This window comes from Diutina rugosa (genome assembly GCF_008704595.1).
Source record: "Diutina rugosa strain CBS 613 chromosome Unknown scaffold29_size158811, whole genome shotgun sequence".
Lineage (NCBI taxonomy): Eukaryota > Fungi > Ascomycota > Pichiomycetes > Serinales > Debaryomycetaceae > Diutina > Diutina rugosa.
The window spans coordinates 98,331-115,925 of NW_022995187.1; the positions used below are offsets into that span (position 1 = coordinate 98,331).

Consider the following 17,595-nt stretch of genomic DNA (forward strand, 5'->3'; position numbering starts at 1 on the left):
GCTGGTTGCTACGACGACACAACTTTACACCCATGCGGGTGGGGTCGATCCGAGACGATTGAGCACTTAAATATCATTTGCGTAGAGTAGAGAGAGGATGGGCAACGATCTTCCCACGATTTGCAATAGAACTACCGTCAATTGTCCCCACTAAGATCTCTTGTTGATACTGCGACTCCTACCACTGATACTGCGTTGTCAATGCGAGATCGCGGGCCCCAAATCTCTCGGACAGTTGCCTCAGGTGATGTATCGGAAGATAAAACATATATTCCTCGCAGAATCTCACGTATTTCCAGCGCTATGGTAAATTGGTTCCATTGGCTTTTGGCAACGTTCAAAGCAATGGCGTCTCACGTATTCGGCTCCTTGCTGCAGCAGGCCCGCTCAATTTTCGGACCGGCTGCATCTAACTCAGCGACCACTTCCACCCCGACTTCTACGACGACCCACAAAATCATGACTCGTACCATGCTTTTGCGATTGCTGCCTGAAGGGGAGCCATTTGATCAAAAGAATGCCAATGACGTTCTCAGTTTGCCCGCAGTGCCTGCTCCCGAAAAGGGTCCTCTATTTGATGTTATCTTTACAGTGGAGGCTGGTGCCCCGGTATCCTATAAAGCGACGCTTCACATCAATGTACCCAAACCTGGCAAGAATTTCGATCGAAACGCCTTCCAAAGCATTCCAATTGGAAACTCTCTGATAGTGACGGACGTCCGTGTGCCGGTGTCAGTATACGCCCCCGGTGCTTATTGCTGGTACATTACTTATAACGGTGATAAGGAAACCAAGCGTTATTACTTCAATGTGCCTCCTTCGCTCTTTATTGATGGAAAGTACCTTCCTTTCAATGATATCAACATTCAAACAGTTGTGCTGAAGTGGATTGGTGGGAAGAAAACGGAGAGATGGCCTGAAATTTTCAACTACGTTTCCAAAGCTAAGGGCTATAATATGATTCATTTCACGCCTTTACAATACCGTGGCGAACTGGACCTGCCGTATCTGATTTATGACCAACTTGAATTTGACCCGAATATCTTTGATTCAAATGAGCAAGCAATCAACTTCATCCGACAAACGATGAAAAGTAATCATTTGTTGTCACTTACTGATGTTGTATTGAATCATACTGCTAACAATTCGAGCTGGCTCGTCGAGCATCCTGAATCTGGATACAATCAAGTGACTGCGCCTCATTTACGAGCTGCCATTGCTCTTGAGGAGGCTTTGATGAACTTTGACATCGAATCGCTGGGACTCCCTCTTGAGTTGAACTCCTACGAAGACGTATCGAACTTGATTGATGGTTTGAATGAGCAAGTTATAGTGCCTTTGAAGTTGTGGGAGTTTTACGTATTTGACGTCGACGCTACCGAAAAAGCTGTTGCTGCAGCATCTGAAATACCACCCTCTGGCGTCCCTTCCGATATTAAAGGACAACCTGAAGCTTTGGCTAAGTTCGTATTGGAAAATGCAACCCTGAGTGGCAAGATGATTATGGCTGGCCGGTTCGCTAATAAGTTTGACGCCGGAAAACTTAGAGGAATCATCACATCCATCTATGGCCCTCTCAATGATAATGAACTTAAGGAGGCTACGAAAGAGGTGGTTAACATTGTCAACGTTGAGCCTTACAAGATGTTTGACTCTGATCACGCCGAGATTTTGAAGCAACTCAAAGACCGTACTCGATATCTCCGGGTGGACGGAAACGGGCCAAAGTTGGGTTCTATCAGCAACAAGCTGAAGGTGATCGAACCTTATTTCACTGTGGTGAAAGCAAATGACGGCAAATCGTACTACTTGGCCAATAATGGGTGGATTTGGGGAGGAAACCCCCTTGTTGATTTTGCGCTGGACCAACTGCGTGCTTATTTGCGTCGTGAAGTCATCGTATGGGGTGATTGTGTCAAATTACGCTATGGCACTGGCCCCGAAGACTCGCCCTATTTATGGAAGCGCATGACGAAGTACGTTCAAATACTGGCTCGAGTATTCGACGGGTTCCGAATTGATAACTGCCACCTGACTCCTCTTCACGTCGGCGAAGCACTTTTGGATGCGGCAAGAGCTGTGAACCCAAATCTTTATGTCGTTGCTGAATTGTTCTCTGGTTCAGAAGCAATGGACAAAATTTTTGTGGAGCGTTTGGCAATCAACACTCTTATCCGTGAAGCGATGCAAGCACATCTGGCACAAGAATTATCTCGGCTTGTTCACAAGCATGGCGGTAAGCCAATCGGGTCCTTAGCCTGGTTGCCGTTGGATGATTTCGTGTATCCCGCAAATAAGGAACCTTCCCCACTAATGATTGAGTCATATTCCAGAGTGGGTGTGATTCCGCCTATCGTGTCACTGCCTCCACACGCTTTGTTTATGGACTGTACGCATGATAATGAGACTCCCACGCAACGGCGCACTCCTGAGGATACCTTACTGAACGCGGCTCTTGTAGCCTTTTGTTCACTGGCTATCGGCTCCGTACTTGGTTATGATGAGGTTTACCCACACCTTTTGGATGTTGTCGGTGAACACCGTGAATACGCCCTGCTTGGTAATGGGATTGCGGTGGTGAAACAACAGCTCCACGCGATTCGCCATCAACTTGTTGAAGAACTGGAGGATATTAGTCGTGATCATGAGATGTACATTCACCATGAAGGTCAATACATCACCATTCAACGCCATAACGCTCTTACTGGCAAGGGGTGGTTTCTCATCGCTAGAACAAAGTTCGAGCAAAATCCCCCTCCACAAACGTTACTGGTATGCAAGTTGGCAGGAACTACAGCTACTTGTAAATTCGCTTACGTGTTGGAGTGTCATCCACCGGCTCCGAAGAGTGACACCGAAATCTTCGGTATACCGTCAAAGGTTCGGGATATCATTGAGCCTCAAGTCAATCAAACCGACGAAGGCGCCGAGATTCTTACTTCGAATGATAACTTTCCGCCTGGTGCCATTGCAGTTTTCAGCACGGAAATTTCCGGGGTCTCCAAAGAATTGGATGAGTACATTCGAAAAGATGCCTTGGAAGCCTCCAAAGATTTGCTGCTTTTCGACTTGAATAATGTGTTGTTCAAATGCGAAAACGAAGAACGGGAGGCTCTGAAAGGTAGTGATGGGGTGTACGTTATACCTGGAGTTGGTCCCCTTGTTTATGCTGGACTCGAAGGATGGAATTTGGCTATGCGTCAAGTTGTGTGGAACAATGATCTCGGGCTGCCTCTTTGTGATCATCTTCGTGCTGGAACTTGGGCTTGTGATTTTATTGTTGGAAGACTTAACAAGTTCAACTCCTCGCCTGGAGTTGCAAAGCTCCAACAATGGTTACACGATAGAATGGAAAAGATCAAGACAGTCCCGTTTTCCTTGCGTCCTCGCTACTTCTGTTTAGTTGTGGGAATTGCCTATGAACTGGCCCGATTCAGAGCCTTACGTTTGATGTCGCTGACGTGCGTGGCAGAAGCAACCAATTTTGTCCAACGGTTAGCAATGACATCAGTGCAAATGATGGGTGCGCTTCCGGAAACCTCTCTTGTTGTCAAGGAAAATGTACCCTGTATGGCTGCTGGTTTACCCCATTTCGCCTCGGGCTTCATGAGATGCTGGGGCCGTGATGTCTTCATCGCATTCCCGGGTTTATTGTTAGTTACTGGCCGTTTCAAGGATGCTCATGACCATATTATCGGATTTGGCGAGACCCTCAAACATGGTCTTATCCCCAATTTACTTGATGGTGGACGGAACCCAAGATACAACGCTCGCGATGCCACTTGGTTTTACTTACAAGCGATTCAAGAGTATGTTAAATTTGTTCCTGAAGGGTTAAAGATTTTGGGTCAATCGGTGAAGCGCAGATTTCCTAAGGATGATACCTGGATTCCCTACGATGACCCTAAAGCATTTGCTTACTCACTGACTTTGGTAGAGATTATCTACGAGATCTTGAGTCGCCATGCTGCCGGCATTAGTTACCGCGAACATAACGCGGGGCCGCAGATTGATCTGCAAATGAAGGATAATGGATTTAATGTTTCAATTTCTGTGGACTGGTCGAATGGTCTCATTTTCGGAGGCAACCAAGATAATTGCGGAACTTGGATGGACAAGATGGGTGAGCTGGAGCGTGCCGGCTCGAAGGGTGTTCCAGGGACTCCTCGTGACGGTGCAGCTGTAGAAATCAACGGGTTGCTTAAACTGACTTTAAGGTTCGTGAATGAATTGCGCAAAAAGGGTTTGTTCAAATGGGATTCTGTCACAACTCAAGATGGAAAAAAGGTAACTTTTGAAGATTGGGAAAGTTTGGTTCAAGAAAATTTCGAAAAATGCTTCTACATCCCTGAGAATGCCGAGGATGACAAAGATTATGTAATCGACCCAAAGCTTGTCAACCGTCGTGGCATTTACAAGGATTTGTACCGCTCGGGTAAACCTTTCGAAGATTACCAGTTGCGTCCTAATGTTGCTATGGCCATGTGTGCCGCTCCCGAATTGTTTTCTGAGGATCACGGTCGTCTGCACCTCGAAAAGGCGGACGAGATTCTCCGAGACCATGTCGGCATGGCAACTTTAGATCCGCTGGACTGGAATTACGAGCCTTACTACAATAACCTGGAGGATTCCGACAACTTCCGTACCGCAAAGGGTCGCCTGTACCATCAAGGACCTCCATGGTGCTTCCCTCTTGGTTTCCATTTACAAGCCTATTGTCGGTTTGTGCTGAAGGATCCTGTTCAGCTCAACCAAAGGTTGAAATGGCTGCGTGAGTGGATCAAAACCTCACCTTGGGCGGGTATTACCGAGCTTACCAATGCAGGTGGGGAGCTCAACAAAGATTCGCTGCCGTCACAGGCATGGTCAACGGCCACATTACTCCACTTGGTTCATCTTCTTGACCAAGATAAGGGTAACTTGTGAGGAGTTTCCTATTATGGGTAGTATATATGCTTTTGTGTTTAATTTATACGGCTCACTAGTTCGAAAAGGTATTTTAAGCAACCTCATCAAGGGTCCTTCAAATGGCATCACCGTGGACGAAGATGGCATTAGCTATTCAAAACTAGGTTCGCTCGCGAGGTCCCACTTGCGAAAGTAACTCGTTTTTTCCGAGTTGGGTTAAACGGCAGACAGGTCTGTACCTTCCACGCCTGATCATTCCAGTACATTATTCCCCATAATGCACAGATGCATATAACGGGCATGGTTGCTTAGCCAACGACGTAGTATTCCGGAATATACAGTTGAGGGGATGTAGAGAGACACATGATGTACGACGAACAATCAGTCTAGTACGAGGTTGGACCCTTTATTCAAAACTGCATCCAAAGGGAAGCGTAACCAGGTTATATGACTTTACTCATGTTGGTATGAAAGAGTTGTTTGATGACCACCACGCTAATCATGTGGAATAGTCGCAGCCGACTTTTACCCCACCACACTTTTGCTTAATAATTTTCGGTCCGAGACTAACTTCCGTAAAAGGAAATTCAGTCTCAAACGTGATTTCGAAACGATAAACTCTCAACCAGCTCACAAAGGCATATAAATAACAGTAGTTTCCTGGTTGTCGTCTCATCATCTTCTCAACAGCCTAAACAACTATGAAGTTTTCCAACGCCGCCCTTGCCACTATGTTGGCTGCCTCTGCCTCGGCTCAGGCCATCCCCGTTGATGTTGTTCAAGACACTGGCTTGGAAAAGAGAGCCGATCTTGACGACGTTCTCGGTGCCATCCAAAACTTGGTTGACGTCCTCAACACCAAGCGGGACCTTGATGTTGCCGCCATTGACTACGCTGAAATGATGAAGCGTGACGTTGACTGGGGTGCCCTCATTAAACAGGTCCTCCTGGCCCTTCCTGGCTTGATCAAGACCGTCTGGGACTCTGGTATCATCCAACAACTCTTCAGCGCCATCTGGAACAACCAAACCATCAAGGATGCTATCTTCAACGGCATCAAGTGGGTGCTCAACACCATTTTGGGCTTCTTCACTAAGTCCTCGGGCACCCCCGCCGCTGCCGCCGGCTCTGCTCAAACCAAGAGAATGTTGGCCGAAATTGAACGTCTCCAAACTGCCAACGACCTTTCGGCTCGTGACTTTGCTGACACTCTCGGTTCCATTATCAAGTCTATCTGGGACTCAGGTATCATTCAAAGCATTTTCAACTCGGTTGTGAACTGGATTAAGACCAACCCCGACCAATTCCAAAACTTGCTCAAGCTGGCCTTGTCGGTGGTTTCATCGTTGGTTTCGAGCATCTGGAACTGGGCTCAACAAAACGGTTACGTTGAAAAGGCGTTCCAATGGATTGGCGCCAACATTGGTAACATTCTTACCACTGTTATCAACTTCATCTTGAGCTTGTTCGGTGGCAACAAGGCTGGCACTACTACTACTAGCGCTGCTCCCGCGCCTGCTCCTGCTGCTACTGGCGCCGCCAAGAAGAGAGAATTCAACAGAATGTACTAGGCCCGGAGCTTGGTTACTTGGATATACCCGATTGATTTTATATGTTTAGGACTGTTGCTTGGAAACATTTATGGTGTTTACTGCAAATAATAAATTATTCCGATTGAACTTACTACGAGTTGCGTCAACCTCATCAATAAGGGCTCATACTCACATCCAAAAACAGTAATTCATGTAATTTGTGATCAATCATTTTAGTTCGGAATGGGACACCCGATCAAGGTCATCTCTTTACCGATTTCGGAGATGTTCTACCTTCGAAACTACTTCAAATAATATAACATATACGCATGACCTCTCAGTATTTCTCGCCTGCTGCATGATATTCGGCTTCCACAACTTCGTCAGAAGAAGAACCCGCCTGGACTTTGATTTCTTGCGGGGGCGAAACTTCACCCTTTAATATCTTTAACAAGGCCTCCTGGTCATTCATTTTCGCCATAAGCTCCTCCTCTTGAACTGCACTAAGCTCATTGCGTCGCTTACCTCGAATATGGTACATCGGATTCAACTGAGCCAATGTTAAATTCTTCAACCCAGGCAAATGGCTATTGTTCTCTTCGTACATCATCAACAAAAGAGTGAGGATCACAAAAATCCAATAGATATTATAAGAAATTACCGAGCCGTACGTTGCGGAATTTTGCCAACCTAACAAGGCGTTAAAAACGTCCCAGCCATGATCAGTCTCAGGGTTACAACAATTAACATGCCATACAGACTTGCTGATGTCATAAGTTCCAGGCCCAGAGCCGTTTTCGGAGGCATCACCCCCAGTCTTCTTGTTGTACACATAATTTTCGAAATACCACACCCCTCGTGAAAATAAACCAGCAGAAATGAGATAAAGCATTGAGGTGGAAACGATGAGAAACAACTTCATTGAGACGTTGTTGCCAAAATAATAGAGAATAACGCCGATAGCTATACCTGCAATGAGACCAACAACAACGGGCAAGGGAAATGCAGTTGCCAGTTCGTTCAAACCAACACCACCAACAAAAACGACTGCCTCTAATCCCTCCCGCAAGACGGTTACAAAGGGTAAAACGAACATAGCATATTTCTTTGACAAATAACCAATCTTCAAGCGATCGATTTTCTTGGACGGGGGTTGCAAGAGGGCTTGAGCAAGTTTAACTCGCCATTTTTGTTGCATTTTGTTGATCCTCAACATGGCAACACCCATCATTGAAATCATGATCGTAGCGATCATGCAAAATATGCCTTCCCAAAGATCTTCAGACTTTGACCACACGTCATTTTTGAGAGCATAGAAAGCACCGATGAAGCCAGCGCCGATCGCGAGACAGCAGAATAGCCCTAATGCACCACCAATCCAAACTTGCTTAATTAATCTCTTGTAAGTATTTCTGTGATTGACGTCGGAACCAAATTGTTGTTTCAAAAATGAAAATAGAATACTGCTTGTTAGTGGGTGGGGACTGCAGATCAATAATGCTTGGCAACGTACCTCATAATGATAACCGCCTCAAGCGATTCTCTAAAGACGACGAAAAAAATCGTCACGTTGAAAACTTTAGCCATAAGGTCGACAAAACTTTGAGCAAAGATTGCGCAGATTCGTGGGCTTTATTAATGGCAGAAGCCATTGACGAAACAGATAATGCACATCGCTTAAATATCTGACTGCCTATTACAAAGACAGACGACAGAATGTTCGGAACAACAAAAAAAAAATAATCCTAGAGTCGAACTCTCGCTAAACAATAGACAAGTACATTTGTTTAGATGCCAAGCACCTCTTGCACGGGTTCCGACCAATATCCTTTCGGCTTTATTGTATGGATATTGACTTGGTTTTGAGTATCAGCCGCATCGCCATGATTGGTTGCACTCAATGCTGCGTTACACAAACAGGGATGGTATCATCAGGAAAAAGCCAAGCGATCGTCATCGTTATCGAAGATTTAGCAGCAGGCCGTAAAACGCACAAGCATGATCGCTCAATTATTCAACTCAGCTTTAATGGTTTACGAGAGACTGACTCATTAGTGGCCTATGATGAGGTTGCATTGTCAGATTGATCAGTCTTTGCCGTGGAAACCGAAAAGAAAAAGAAAGCCCCTACAGGCTCTCCTTTGTGCCACAATTTATTGGAATCACAAATTGTGAAGTAACTTGAACCAATGAGGGTACTCCAAACGAGCGAGTTTCGGATATCTTGTTGTGAGATTACCACTTCACTTTTTGTAGGTTCAATTTTGGTAAATTTCAGCGTTTGACGACTGCAACAATCTTTAGCTTGTCAACTCCAGGACTTGCAAGCAAACGTTTCCTATGATTTTGATTAACCGATGTCTTTTGATCACGTCGTTTCGGGAACCATCATTCTCCAAGAACAGACCTCGGAAGTGGTCTCATGCGGCGCCTTCGCAAGTCGTTTGTTAACATTTTGTTACGCGCGCATCCTGTGCCGTACACATTGGCCTCGACCATGCTCTTTTCCCTCCGATCACACGGATCTGCGGTTACCGCATTGACGACCACCACCAAAGGCCTTGTTCTGGGAGATAGAGATGGTGTAACTATCATATGGAACCTTCAGCTGCGAAGACCATTGGTGCGTTGGGTTGCTCACAAAGACATGGTAGTGACTATACTAGAGTGGGAAGAGTATTTGGTCACCCATGGAAAAGATGGAGAGATTGCCGTCTGGGAATTCGCCAATCAAGATCAGACTCCCAAATTGGTGGTATCTATTCCTGTGAATTCGTTGAATTTTTGCAACATAGTCTTGTCTGGGACTTATCTATTCACACCAGCAACTATGGATCTGAATAATTTCGACGTCTACAAGATCAATAAGGAGGGGAAAGGACTCAATCGAGTCATAACTAATTATTCGGGATGCAAATTGGTGGAAAAGGATCCTTCGCAAGGGCGTGAATGGGGCGTGATTATGTCGATGCGCTACATCAATGAAACGCTGACACTTTGTCTTTGTTATGAGTCTGGAGACGTCATAGCCATAGACATAAACTTTGATATAAAGGAGGAAGCACCTGTTGTTGAAGTTGGCAATGCCGCGCCAAATACAACAACTAAACCTAGCGGTCTATCTGGACTATTCGCTAAGTCCAAACCAGAAAAGGTGATCGAAAGAACGGTTATCAATAAGGATCCGAAACTTACTTTAAGATACCACAACACTCAACATCGACCCGAACCAATAACAGCGTCAACTTGGGATATACAACGCGGTCGGCTATTGACAGGTAGTGCAACCGACACGATGTTAGTGCATGACATCTATCATACTTGTGCTGACGTTGTTACTTTACAACATCAAGGAGTACAAGCTATTGTTTCTACCGAAGGCCATGTTATCTTGGCTCACTGGAATGGACAAGTTTCAATTCGCGAAGACGCACTTCCATACCTGGAGGTTAAGACGTTTAGCCGACCAGTACCAGGTGACCGCGTATACGATCCCGATACTGGTAAGCTCACGCCGCTGATAAAGTTGTCAAGTATAGCCGTCATTGATGTTCCAAGTAAGCGGCGACTTGAAGCTGGTCGAATGACAGCTGTGATGTGCGGCTACGATGATGGTGTGATTACAGCCTTTGCTGTGAGTAACTAGTATTAACGATTTCATAAATTACTATACAAAGAATAAACCCTTTCCGACCCATCAAGCCTAAGGTAAATTTGAAACAGTTTAATTCTGGTTCAATGCAAATTCATTTGAGACATGTCAAAGTTAGCAGAGGAGACCCGCTTGTTGTTATAATGGGACATGGACCTTCTCTTGCTGGCATTGTTATTTCTTTGGTTGTTCTGGTAACCATTGTTTTGGTAACCGTTATTCTGATAGCCGTTACTTTGATAGCCATTATTTTGATAGTTGCCCTGATAACCGTTATTTTGGTATTGATTTTGGTATCCAGCATTTTGGCCGAACTGATTGGATGCACCGAATTGGTAATTAGAGTTTTGCGCCATCAGCAACAGAGTCTGCCGTGAGTGACGTGACAGGTTTGAGAACAGACGATTACCCATGTTGCTATTCGACATGGAGTACAGCTGAGAGTGGTGGTGACCCGGGTTCCAACCGTTCTGATTACCTTTATAGCCATAGTCGTCACCCGGAGGAGTTGGAGTTCGACCATGGTTATTTCCCAGTACTACCCGCCCGGGGTTATTTGAAAGATTAGGCCGTTTGGGTAACGACAAGGGAGTCAGTTGGGGTGTATTGATGTGGCTGAAATCGGGAGCCAGCTTTCCGTCGAACCTCATCAGAGCCCGCTTTGACTTGCGGCGCTTGGACTGGATCAGGTTGCGCTTGTTAGCCGTGTTGGTATTTCCTCCCAATACCGTAGACTCAACCAGCGTGCGCTTGATCTCGTCCAGTTCACTAACTTCTTCATCAAAGGAGCAATTAACAAGAGTTTCCTGAGATTCCAGAAGTAAAGAGTCTAAATCAACCTCAACTTTTTCGTGTAATGCAATCTTCTCCTTCAAGTCAGGGTATTTGGCGAGCACATCTTTGATTACCTGAACATTTTCCTCCAATACAAGCTTAGACTCTTGTCCATGGATACGAGCAATATGCGCAAGTTTGGAAAGCAATTCCACGACAGCCTTGTTTTTATTGACATACAAGTTGTCCATGGTTTTACGTTTGTTGGTTAAAGATTCCAACAATGCGTCGATGTCCTTGTCGTTATCGGCATACTTCTGGTTCAAAGATCCGTACCGATGCTCTTGCTCTTTCTTGAAGTTTTCAAACTGTTGGGCCAAGTCGTTAAATTCTTTTTGATAATGCTTTTTGTACTCATTCTGCGATGCCAACAACGCGTCATAAGCAATCTTAAGACGTTCATGATCAGCAGTCAGCGCGGCAGTTGATTCTTGCAAGTTTTCACAACGAATCTTCATATTCTTGTTTGCTAACTGTAACAGTTCATTATTCAGATTGAGCTCATTGAATGAATCTTCGAGGTCTATGATACGACGTTCTTTGCGCTTCAATAACGCGTTGATCATATCATTTTCGTGTTTGAGATTAGCCATTTGATCAAGAGTCAGATCATTTTTTTGCATCACCAAAGTGTACTTTTTCTTGTATTCATCTGCGCTCAACTTGACCAGCTCTAATTCCTGCTTGAGCTCATCAATTTGCAGATGTAATTGGTCGATAACTTTTGACGACTTAACGTTTTGGGGACGATCCATTGTTATTTTTTCCTCGATTTAGGGGCGAATCAACAGTAATGGGGGCTTTCAGGTTCAAAGAGACCCAAAAAATGGGAAAATGGTATGTCAGGTGGACAGTAACGGAAGGGATGAGGCTCTACGTATGAATTTCTTCACACAGTAACGATTCCAACTCGACGAAAATTGTAATACCACAACCAGATACCAAAAGGTAGAAAACTGTTAAAGATTTGGGCAGTGCGTCGTCAAAGAAAACACGTAGCGCAATATGTCGGAATCGGGGGGGACTGAAAAAAAAAACCGTCGCGAGGCGTTCTGTGAGATTGTAGATAAAGAGGGGGACACCAAAAATTCGTGAAGCTATTTTCTAAAAACAGTGTTTTACATGGATTCTATCAGCTTATATTTTGGATGCATTTCACGAGATCAAATATAACGCTTGTGCTTTCGCCATGAGACGCGTCTTCAACTGATCCAATAAGGGGAAAAATTCGTCATCACATGACCAAGCAGCCAATAATCCGAAGTTGAAGAAGATACAGAGAATATGCATGATCTATACGTAGATGCAAACACTTTCAAGAACCTGATGAATCAATTGATATATACCCAGAATGTTGAAGCGATTTCAAGTTCATGCTGCCAGGTTTCTTTGTATAAGATTCGCGACCGCGTCGGGATCAGAAATCCTTGATCCGATCTATGTATACCGAAATGCACCCGATCTGCAAACCTGAGTCGTCAACGAAATTGCAATAAAGGCGAAAACATGAAGATTCCATCATGACTTGAATCTAGTCTTGCTTTGATGCCCACTTAAAGAAGGCGGGCACATCGCGCGCAATAATTGATGGAAGGGCTACTTTCATGAGAGCGTCGGGGACGAGTCCCCCTGGATGCACTGCTGATACAAACTCCCAAGTCAATTGCTTTTTCTTTGGGTCGTACCGGATTCTGTCCACCAGTTTATAACGACCGACAGTATCGTTATTGGTGCCATAGGGTTGGAGGGGGAGCTGAACAACGAGCAGCTCCTGATCCCGTTTACTAACGTATCCAGCATGGAAAAATACGCGATTACTCAACGGAAAAGGGTAGCGGTACCTTCTTGTGACCCGAAAGACAGCCAGATTATCATCAACGATGTTATTATCTCGCCAGGGTTCGATGTCTGCTTGGTATATGGCGGTGTAGTACTCCTTCTCATAGCCCCAATGACAGGTTTCGACATCAGTCATACTTCCAGTGTGATATCGTATGAGCTTGTAATGGAGTTCTTCCACATTCTCGCCTACCTGACTAAAGTCGACTTGGCGCAGTACCCAGTACTCTTCAACATTTCGAGGTGAATGTCGGGTGGTAACTTTGATATTAGCGACGCCATCAGTCGTGGGTATCTCGAAGTTGTAAGTCTTGTCAATCTTCCACGACAACAGTTCATCCACCATTTTGTGGCTAGTGGCAACCGTCAGTGCCAACGGGGGTGGCTCAGGCACGGGAGTAGTGTTCATTACACACTTTCGTGAATTCTCCGCCCTTTAAAATGAGTATGGTTGCGATATAAGGCGGCTGCATTGTCATGCTGTCTTTCGAGATGTATCTTTAGAGGCAACATGAGGCTCAGCTCTGTTGCTTGTCTGATGAAAATCGATGCAATGGCTTATCAATCGATTTCAGAATGTAGGGTTCCCCTGGCAGATGCCCTCGCTTGGCCATGTTTCGATGAATTTATCGGTTTCGTGCCTGTCACAATCCATCCAGAATAAGGTATGAGGCGGCCTCTTGCTTCTTTATCCAAACTTCTCACAAGCTGAGAAGCCTTTAGAATCTTGAAGTAGTAAATAGTATTTCCAAACATAACACGTCCAAATGAGAACGCATATACAATGACATGGGCCCAACGCTTATCCTCATATTACTGCTTGTAGGAAGTGGAGGCGTATCGAAACCTTATCTGGAGCCTACTCAAATTTCATAAGTAAATGGATCACAGCTGGGGCATTAGCTAACCTAATTCAGACACATTAACGATTCTCATATACTACTCGACAGTTGGCACGATTTTCGGAAGCCGACGGGTATGCCACAATTTTGTGACAGCCTTCCAATTACGTCATAGTTTCCGCCTACCCTACCACCAGACAATGCAATACCACCATCGCTTCGATAAAGAACACCGCCTGTATCTACGTCATTGTAACTGCCAAACTGGAGTGAAATAACCTGAAGACCAGTGAAGCTATAAGAAATGCAGAGTATTTTGGCTCTTACGATTATGATGGCATTTGCGCTGCGAGAAGTTTTAAGGTGTATGCGCGTACCGTGACGAAGGTGTTGGGCGGGACCGTATAAACCAGGCCGTCTGAATTCCGCAAGTTCTGAAATTAACTTGTGTATTGCCCATTAACAAAATAACAAAAAAAGGCGATTAATAAATATAAATAAATAGGTCTGTCATAAGGTGTTGTCATAAAGTGATGCCGCAGGCATCGGTATCCACAATGGTGGGCATCGCTTACCTAAGCGCGGTAAAGGGGAATAGGGTACGAGGTAAAGTACGCGTTGGTCTTAGTAGCCACACCGGCCCAGGCGTTGTACCAACCCAAGAAAGCAGTCACGACACCAAGGACACCACCAGCTCTGGTAACACCAACCTTACCCGTGAAATCACCAGCAGCAAGCAAAACGAACGTCACAGCGAGACAGAAGAACAAAAGGAAAAACATCACGGTCGACTTAAGGGTGAGCGAGCACATCATGAAAGTGAACAAAGCCCAAGCAAGCAAGTAGAATCCGACGGCGTTATGGAATTGATGAGTGTCAGCAGTACCATCTTCAAAAACGTAACCACCAGCAATGTTGAACGACTTCACATTGATGGCCATGTACGACAACCAGAAAGCACCATAAGAGCAGAAAGCGGTGGCACCAAAAGTGTTACCAACACACATTTCCCAAACACCAGCCAAGAATTGCGCAGCACCACCATAGAAGGCAGCCATACCCACGACGACGTTGGGGATCTTGATGCCCATGGCCTGAGCATTGTAAAGCGACAAGCAGAAAGTAGTCATCCCGAAGGCAGAAAGACCAAGGGGAGCGGGGTTGGCAAATTCGTGTTTAGGAGGAGGAGACAAACCCGGGTTCAACGTACCACCAAAGGCAGCCATCAATTCGTGACGGTGGAACTTTTGGTTACCGATGATGATGTACTCATCGTTATCACCGGCAGTTTGAATCTTCGACACGTCGTGCGAAGAACCTTGGTCTCTGTATTCCTTGGAGTTGATGGATTCAGACATTAATACTCTTGAAGCTCTCAGAAGCAGGTGTACAAAGTTGCTCTTATTTATAATGTTCCTTCTCGGAGTGACTCCGAGCATAAATATTTTTTCTTGTGCATAATGGGTGGGGTATGTGCAGGGCGACCTCCGCACGGAGTGGGGATGGCCCATGCCGATACTTTCCAGAGTATTTGTGATTTCATACAGATTTTCGGTAAAGGCTCAGGAAAAAACAGAGCTTTGGAAAAATTTTGCTGTAATTACCTTCGTATAATTGGGTTAGGCCTAAGAGCGTTACCGAGGTTACCGAAGTATAAGCAGCTTTCAGTACCTGCACAAAGCCACACCATCTGCATTGTTTTTTGGTAACAGCCCCGCACAAGAGGAGGGTGTTGACGCTGGATGTATCAACTCACCCCCCCAGAAAAAGGTGGGCACATGAAAGGTAGCAGCACGCCGTATCCCCCAGACCGCCTTTAACTACATTGAGAACACACACATCCAATAGCCCAACGTGTAGTGCAGGATTGTCAAGACTCTCGACGACTCAAAAGTCATTCGCCACCACCATAATTAGTTATTATTATTTGAACGAACATTCATATATGGGGAAAAGCTTGGCGAGGAGACCCGAGTTTCAGGCAGAAACAATATTTAAACGGCTTTTCTATTTTGGTTAGGTACCATTCATAACATAGAGCCAGGAGTTCAATAATTGAGCATATTGAGTTTGAATTTAGGTGCGGCTGTTGATTAATGGGATGACCAATGTTCATTGTGGATTGCGTAGGCCGTATGTGAGTTCCAACCCCTCCCTGGGAAGTTTTGAACACCGACCCATTTTCTCGTCATGGATGGGGCGATTTGCGAGTGTTTGGCGGGGTGGCCCGATGTCTACAATTTTGAACAAACGCCGTGCAAATGTATGAATAAGGGAGTTTTGTGGAGTGCATGCCCTTAACAAACGGCTGATAACTCATGTAATTATGGGGGCTGGAAAGATACCACACATTGACAGTACGTCCTACAGCTAGTTTCTGTTGGTGTGAGGAACGTGGGTCATCAGTATTCACGGAGTCCCAGGTGGCGCGAACTCCGAATGTTTCTGACAGATTAAGTCTCCCTTGAATTTGATTGGCTCGGAGACCGTCCCGGGGAGCGAGTGGGGCAGTAAAAAGACGCGCGTAGTGGGAACGCTCATTATGACTTAAATAACGTTTTGAAAACATAGATGCAAGCTGCTCATGTATCCGTTAGGTTATGTTATAACAAGCATACGCTGACGCTGCACCTGCCCCGATGCGTTGATATATTCTCACAACGTTTAAGTATCGATTTTGTACCAAGTGTCTGGTACCCCACATTTACAACCCACAACCCCGGGTCCGATCGAGTAAGACGTGTCTGTACCAATTGGAAATCCGTGAAGGGCATATAGACGAGACGCGTCATCAAACGAGGTCATGTGACTGGCTCATCTTTTTTTTTTTTTTTTTTTTTTTTTTTAAAAANACAATCCTACGATTCGAACATACGAACACATCGGGGCGGAGCACTTTTGGTTTAGACACGCAATTTAAGCAAAGAGTTTTTTTTTTTTCCCTTGATTGCGCGGCCAGCACTTCCACGTAGGCAACCCGTAGGATGGTCACGGATATATGGATCCGACTTGTCCCAGATGCTGCCAAAAATCTTGGCGAATTTAGTAATAGTTCTTAGAAGCAAGTATTGAGGCCTACCGGAGACACGCGTATATTGAAAGTAGGTCAATTGGCGGTAGTTTAGTTTATATGTTTGTTGCGAAGTTAATCCCGCAACAAGGCACACGCTGTCGCGACATTTACCCCTTGAGTGCTGGCGATGGAGCGCTTACAAGGCGTAGTAGCCATGAGGCTATACTCATAGTTCCAGTGCGTGGTCCAAACTCATGGAACGTCTCCGCCGCATGCCTAATTTCTTGGCAGGGTCTGCGAACAGATAACGAACTTCAGTCAACGACCATGTATAACGCTGGAGTTACATTCAGGTGTTTGGAATATCACTGTGCACTTTAATCAGGATTAAGTGACGCGTCGAGGCTGGATCGTTATTGTTATGCAGGGTGGCACGATTTCGGCTCGCCATCGGTGCGTGATTTTTGTGCGATTAGGTTTTGTTTACGTGGAGCCCACCCGTAGCCAGCGTCTAGCAACCACACTGTGACAGCCAAGCCTTCTCAGTGATCCGGGCTTGCCTTACCACGTTTTGTACAAGTTTGATTACTCAGCGCTTTCGGGTCCTCGCTGAGTTGCATGACGAATATGTTCGTGTGCACCAGTGATCGCGTCACGTATTCACGATGCGTGTCGATCGACGAGCCGGAGGTGGTAGCCCACCAATGCCACACAACCAGCAGGTGGCACGTTTCGAGGTGTCCGATTTACTCGTGTTTTGTGCATGATACTCGGGCATCAAACACTGGTGGATTTTCCCCCACGATAAGCAACAATGCAGGGTTGCTCATCCCTTAATTCTTGACTTAAGTTCCTTTCAGCTCCGGAGTGAAATCCGTTGCCTTAGCGGGGCGCTTCCCAATATAGATTTACGTCCTTTTGACAAGGTGCAGCGTCTGCGGGATTTTGGGTCGCAATGACTACGGCGCTGGGTAG

General features: G+C 45.5%; 7 protein-coding genes across 7 annotated transcripts; 3 read left to right on the plus strand and 4 right to left on the minus strand. All coding sequences in view use genetic code 12, as the record gives it.

The window, feature by feature from the left end:
- Positions 1-459: 459 nt before the first annotated feature.
- Positions 460-4,926, plus strand: GDB1 (bifunctional 4-alpha-glucanotransferase/amylo-alpha-1,6-glucosidase; the record flags this gene model as incomplete). The annotated part of the gene is made up of 1 exon (XM_034157461.1): positions 460-4,926. The coding sequence occupies one exon, from the start codon at positions 460-462 to the stop codon at positions 4,924-4,926; it is 4,467 nt and encodes a 1,488-aa protein (XP_034010654.1).
- Positions 4,927-5,609: 683 nt separating this feature from the next.
- DIURU_004574 (uncharacterized protein) lies at positions 5,610-6,479 on the plus strand (the record flags this gene model as incomplete). Its single annotated transcript, XM_034157462.1, has 1 exon — positions 5,610-6,479. The coding sequence occupies one exon, from the start codon at positions 5,610-5,612 to the stop codon at positions 6,477-6,479; it is 870 nt and encodes a 289-aa protein (XP_034010655.1).
- A 298-nt stretch (positions 6,480-6,777) lies between these two features.
- Positions 6,778-7,680, minus strand: DIURU_004575 (uncharacterized protein; the record flags this gene model as incomplete). The annotated part of the gene is made up of 1 exon (XM_034157463.1): positions 6,778-7,680. One exon carries the CDS (start codon positions 7,678-7,680, stop codon positions 6,778-6,780), a length of 903 nt encoding a protein of 300 aa, XP_034010656.1.
- Positions 7,681-8,937: 1,257 nt separating this feature from the next.
- Positions 8,938-10,086, plus strand: DIURU_004576 (uncharacterized protein; the record flags this gene model as incomplete). Its single annotated transcript, XM_034157464.1, has 1 exon — positions 8,938-10,086. The coding sequence occupies one exon, from the start codon at positions 8,938-8,940 to the stop codon at positions 10,084-10,086; it is 1,149 nt and encodes a 382-aa protein (XP_034010657.1).
- An 89-nt stretch (positions 10,087-10,175) lies between these two features.
- On the minus strand, positions 10,176-11,681 carry SHE3 (She3p; the record flags this gene model as incomplete). The annotated part of the gene is made up of 1 exon (XM_034157465.1): positions 10,176-11,681. The coding sequence occupies one exon, from the start codon at positions 11,679-11,681 to the stop codon at positions 10,176-10,178; it is 1,506 nt and encodes a 501-aa protein (XP_034010658.1).
- A 776-nt stretch (positions 11,682-12,457) lies between these two features.
- DIURU_004578 (uncharacterized protein) lies at positions 12,458-13,111 on the minus strand (the record flags this gene model as incomplete). Its single annotated transcript, XM_034157466.1, has 1 exon — positions 12,458-13,111. One exon carries the CDS (start codon positions 13,109-13,111, stop codon positions 12,458-12,460), a length of 654 nt encoding a protein of 217 aa, XP_034010659.1.
- A 1,071-nt stretch (positions 13,112-14,182) lies between these two features.
- Positions 14,183-14,965, minus strand: DIURU_004579 (acetate uptake transporter family protein; the record flags this gene model as incomplete). The annotated part of the gene is made up of 1 exon (XM_034157467.1): positions 14,183-14,965. One exon carries the CDS (start codon positions 14,963-14,965, stop codon positions 14,183-14,185), a length of 783 nt encoding a protein of 260 aa, XP_034010660.1.
- Positions 14,966-17,595: the final 2,630 nt, after the last annotated feature.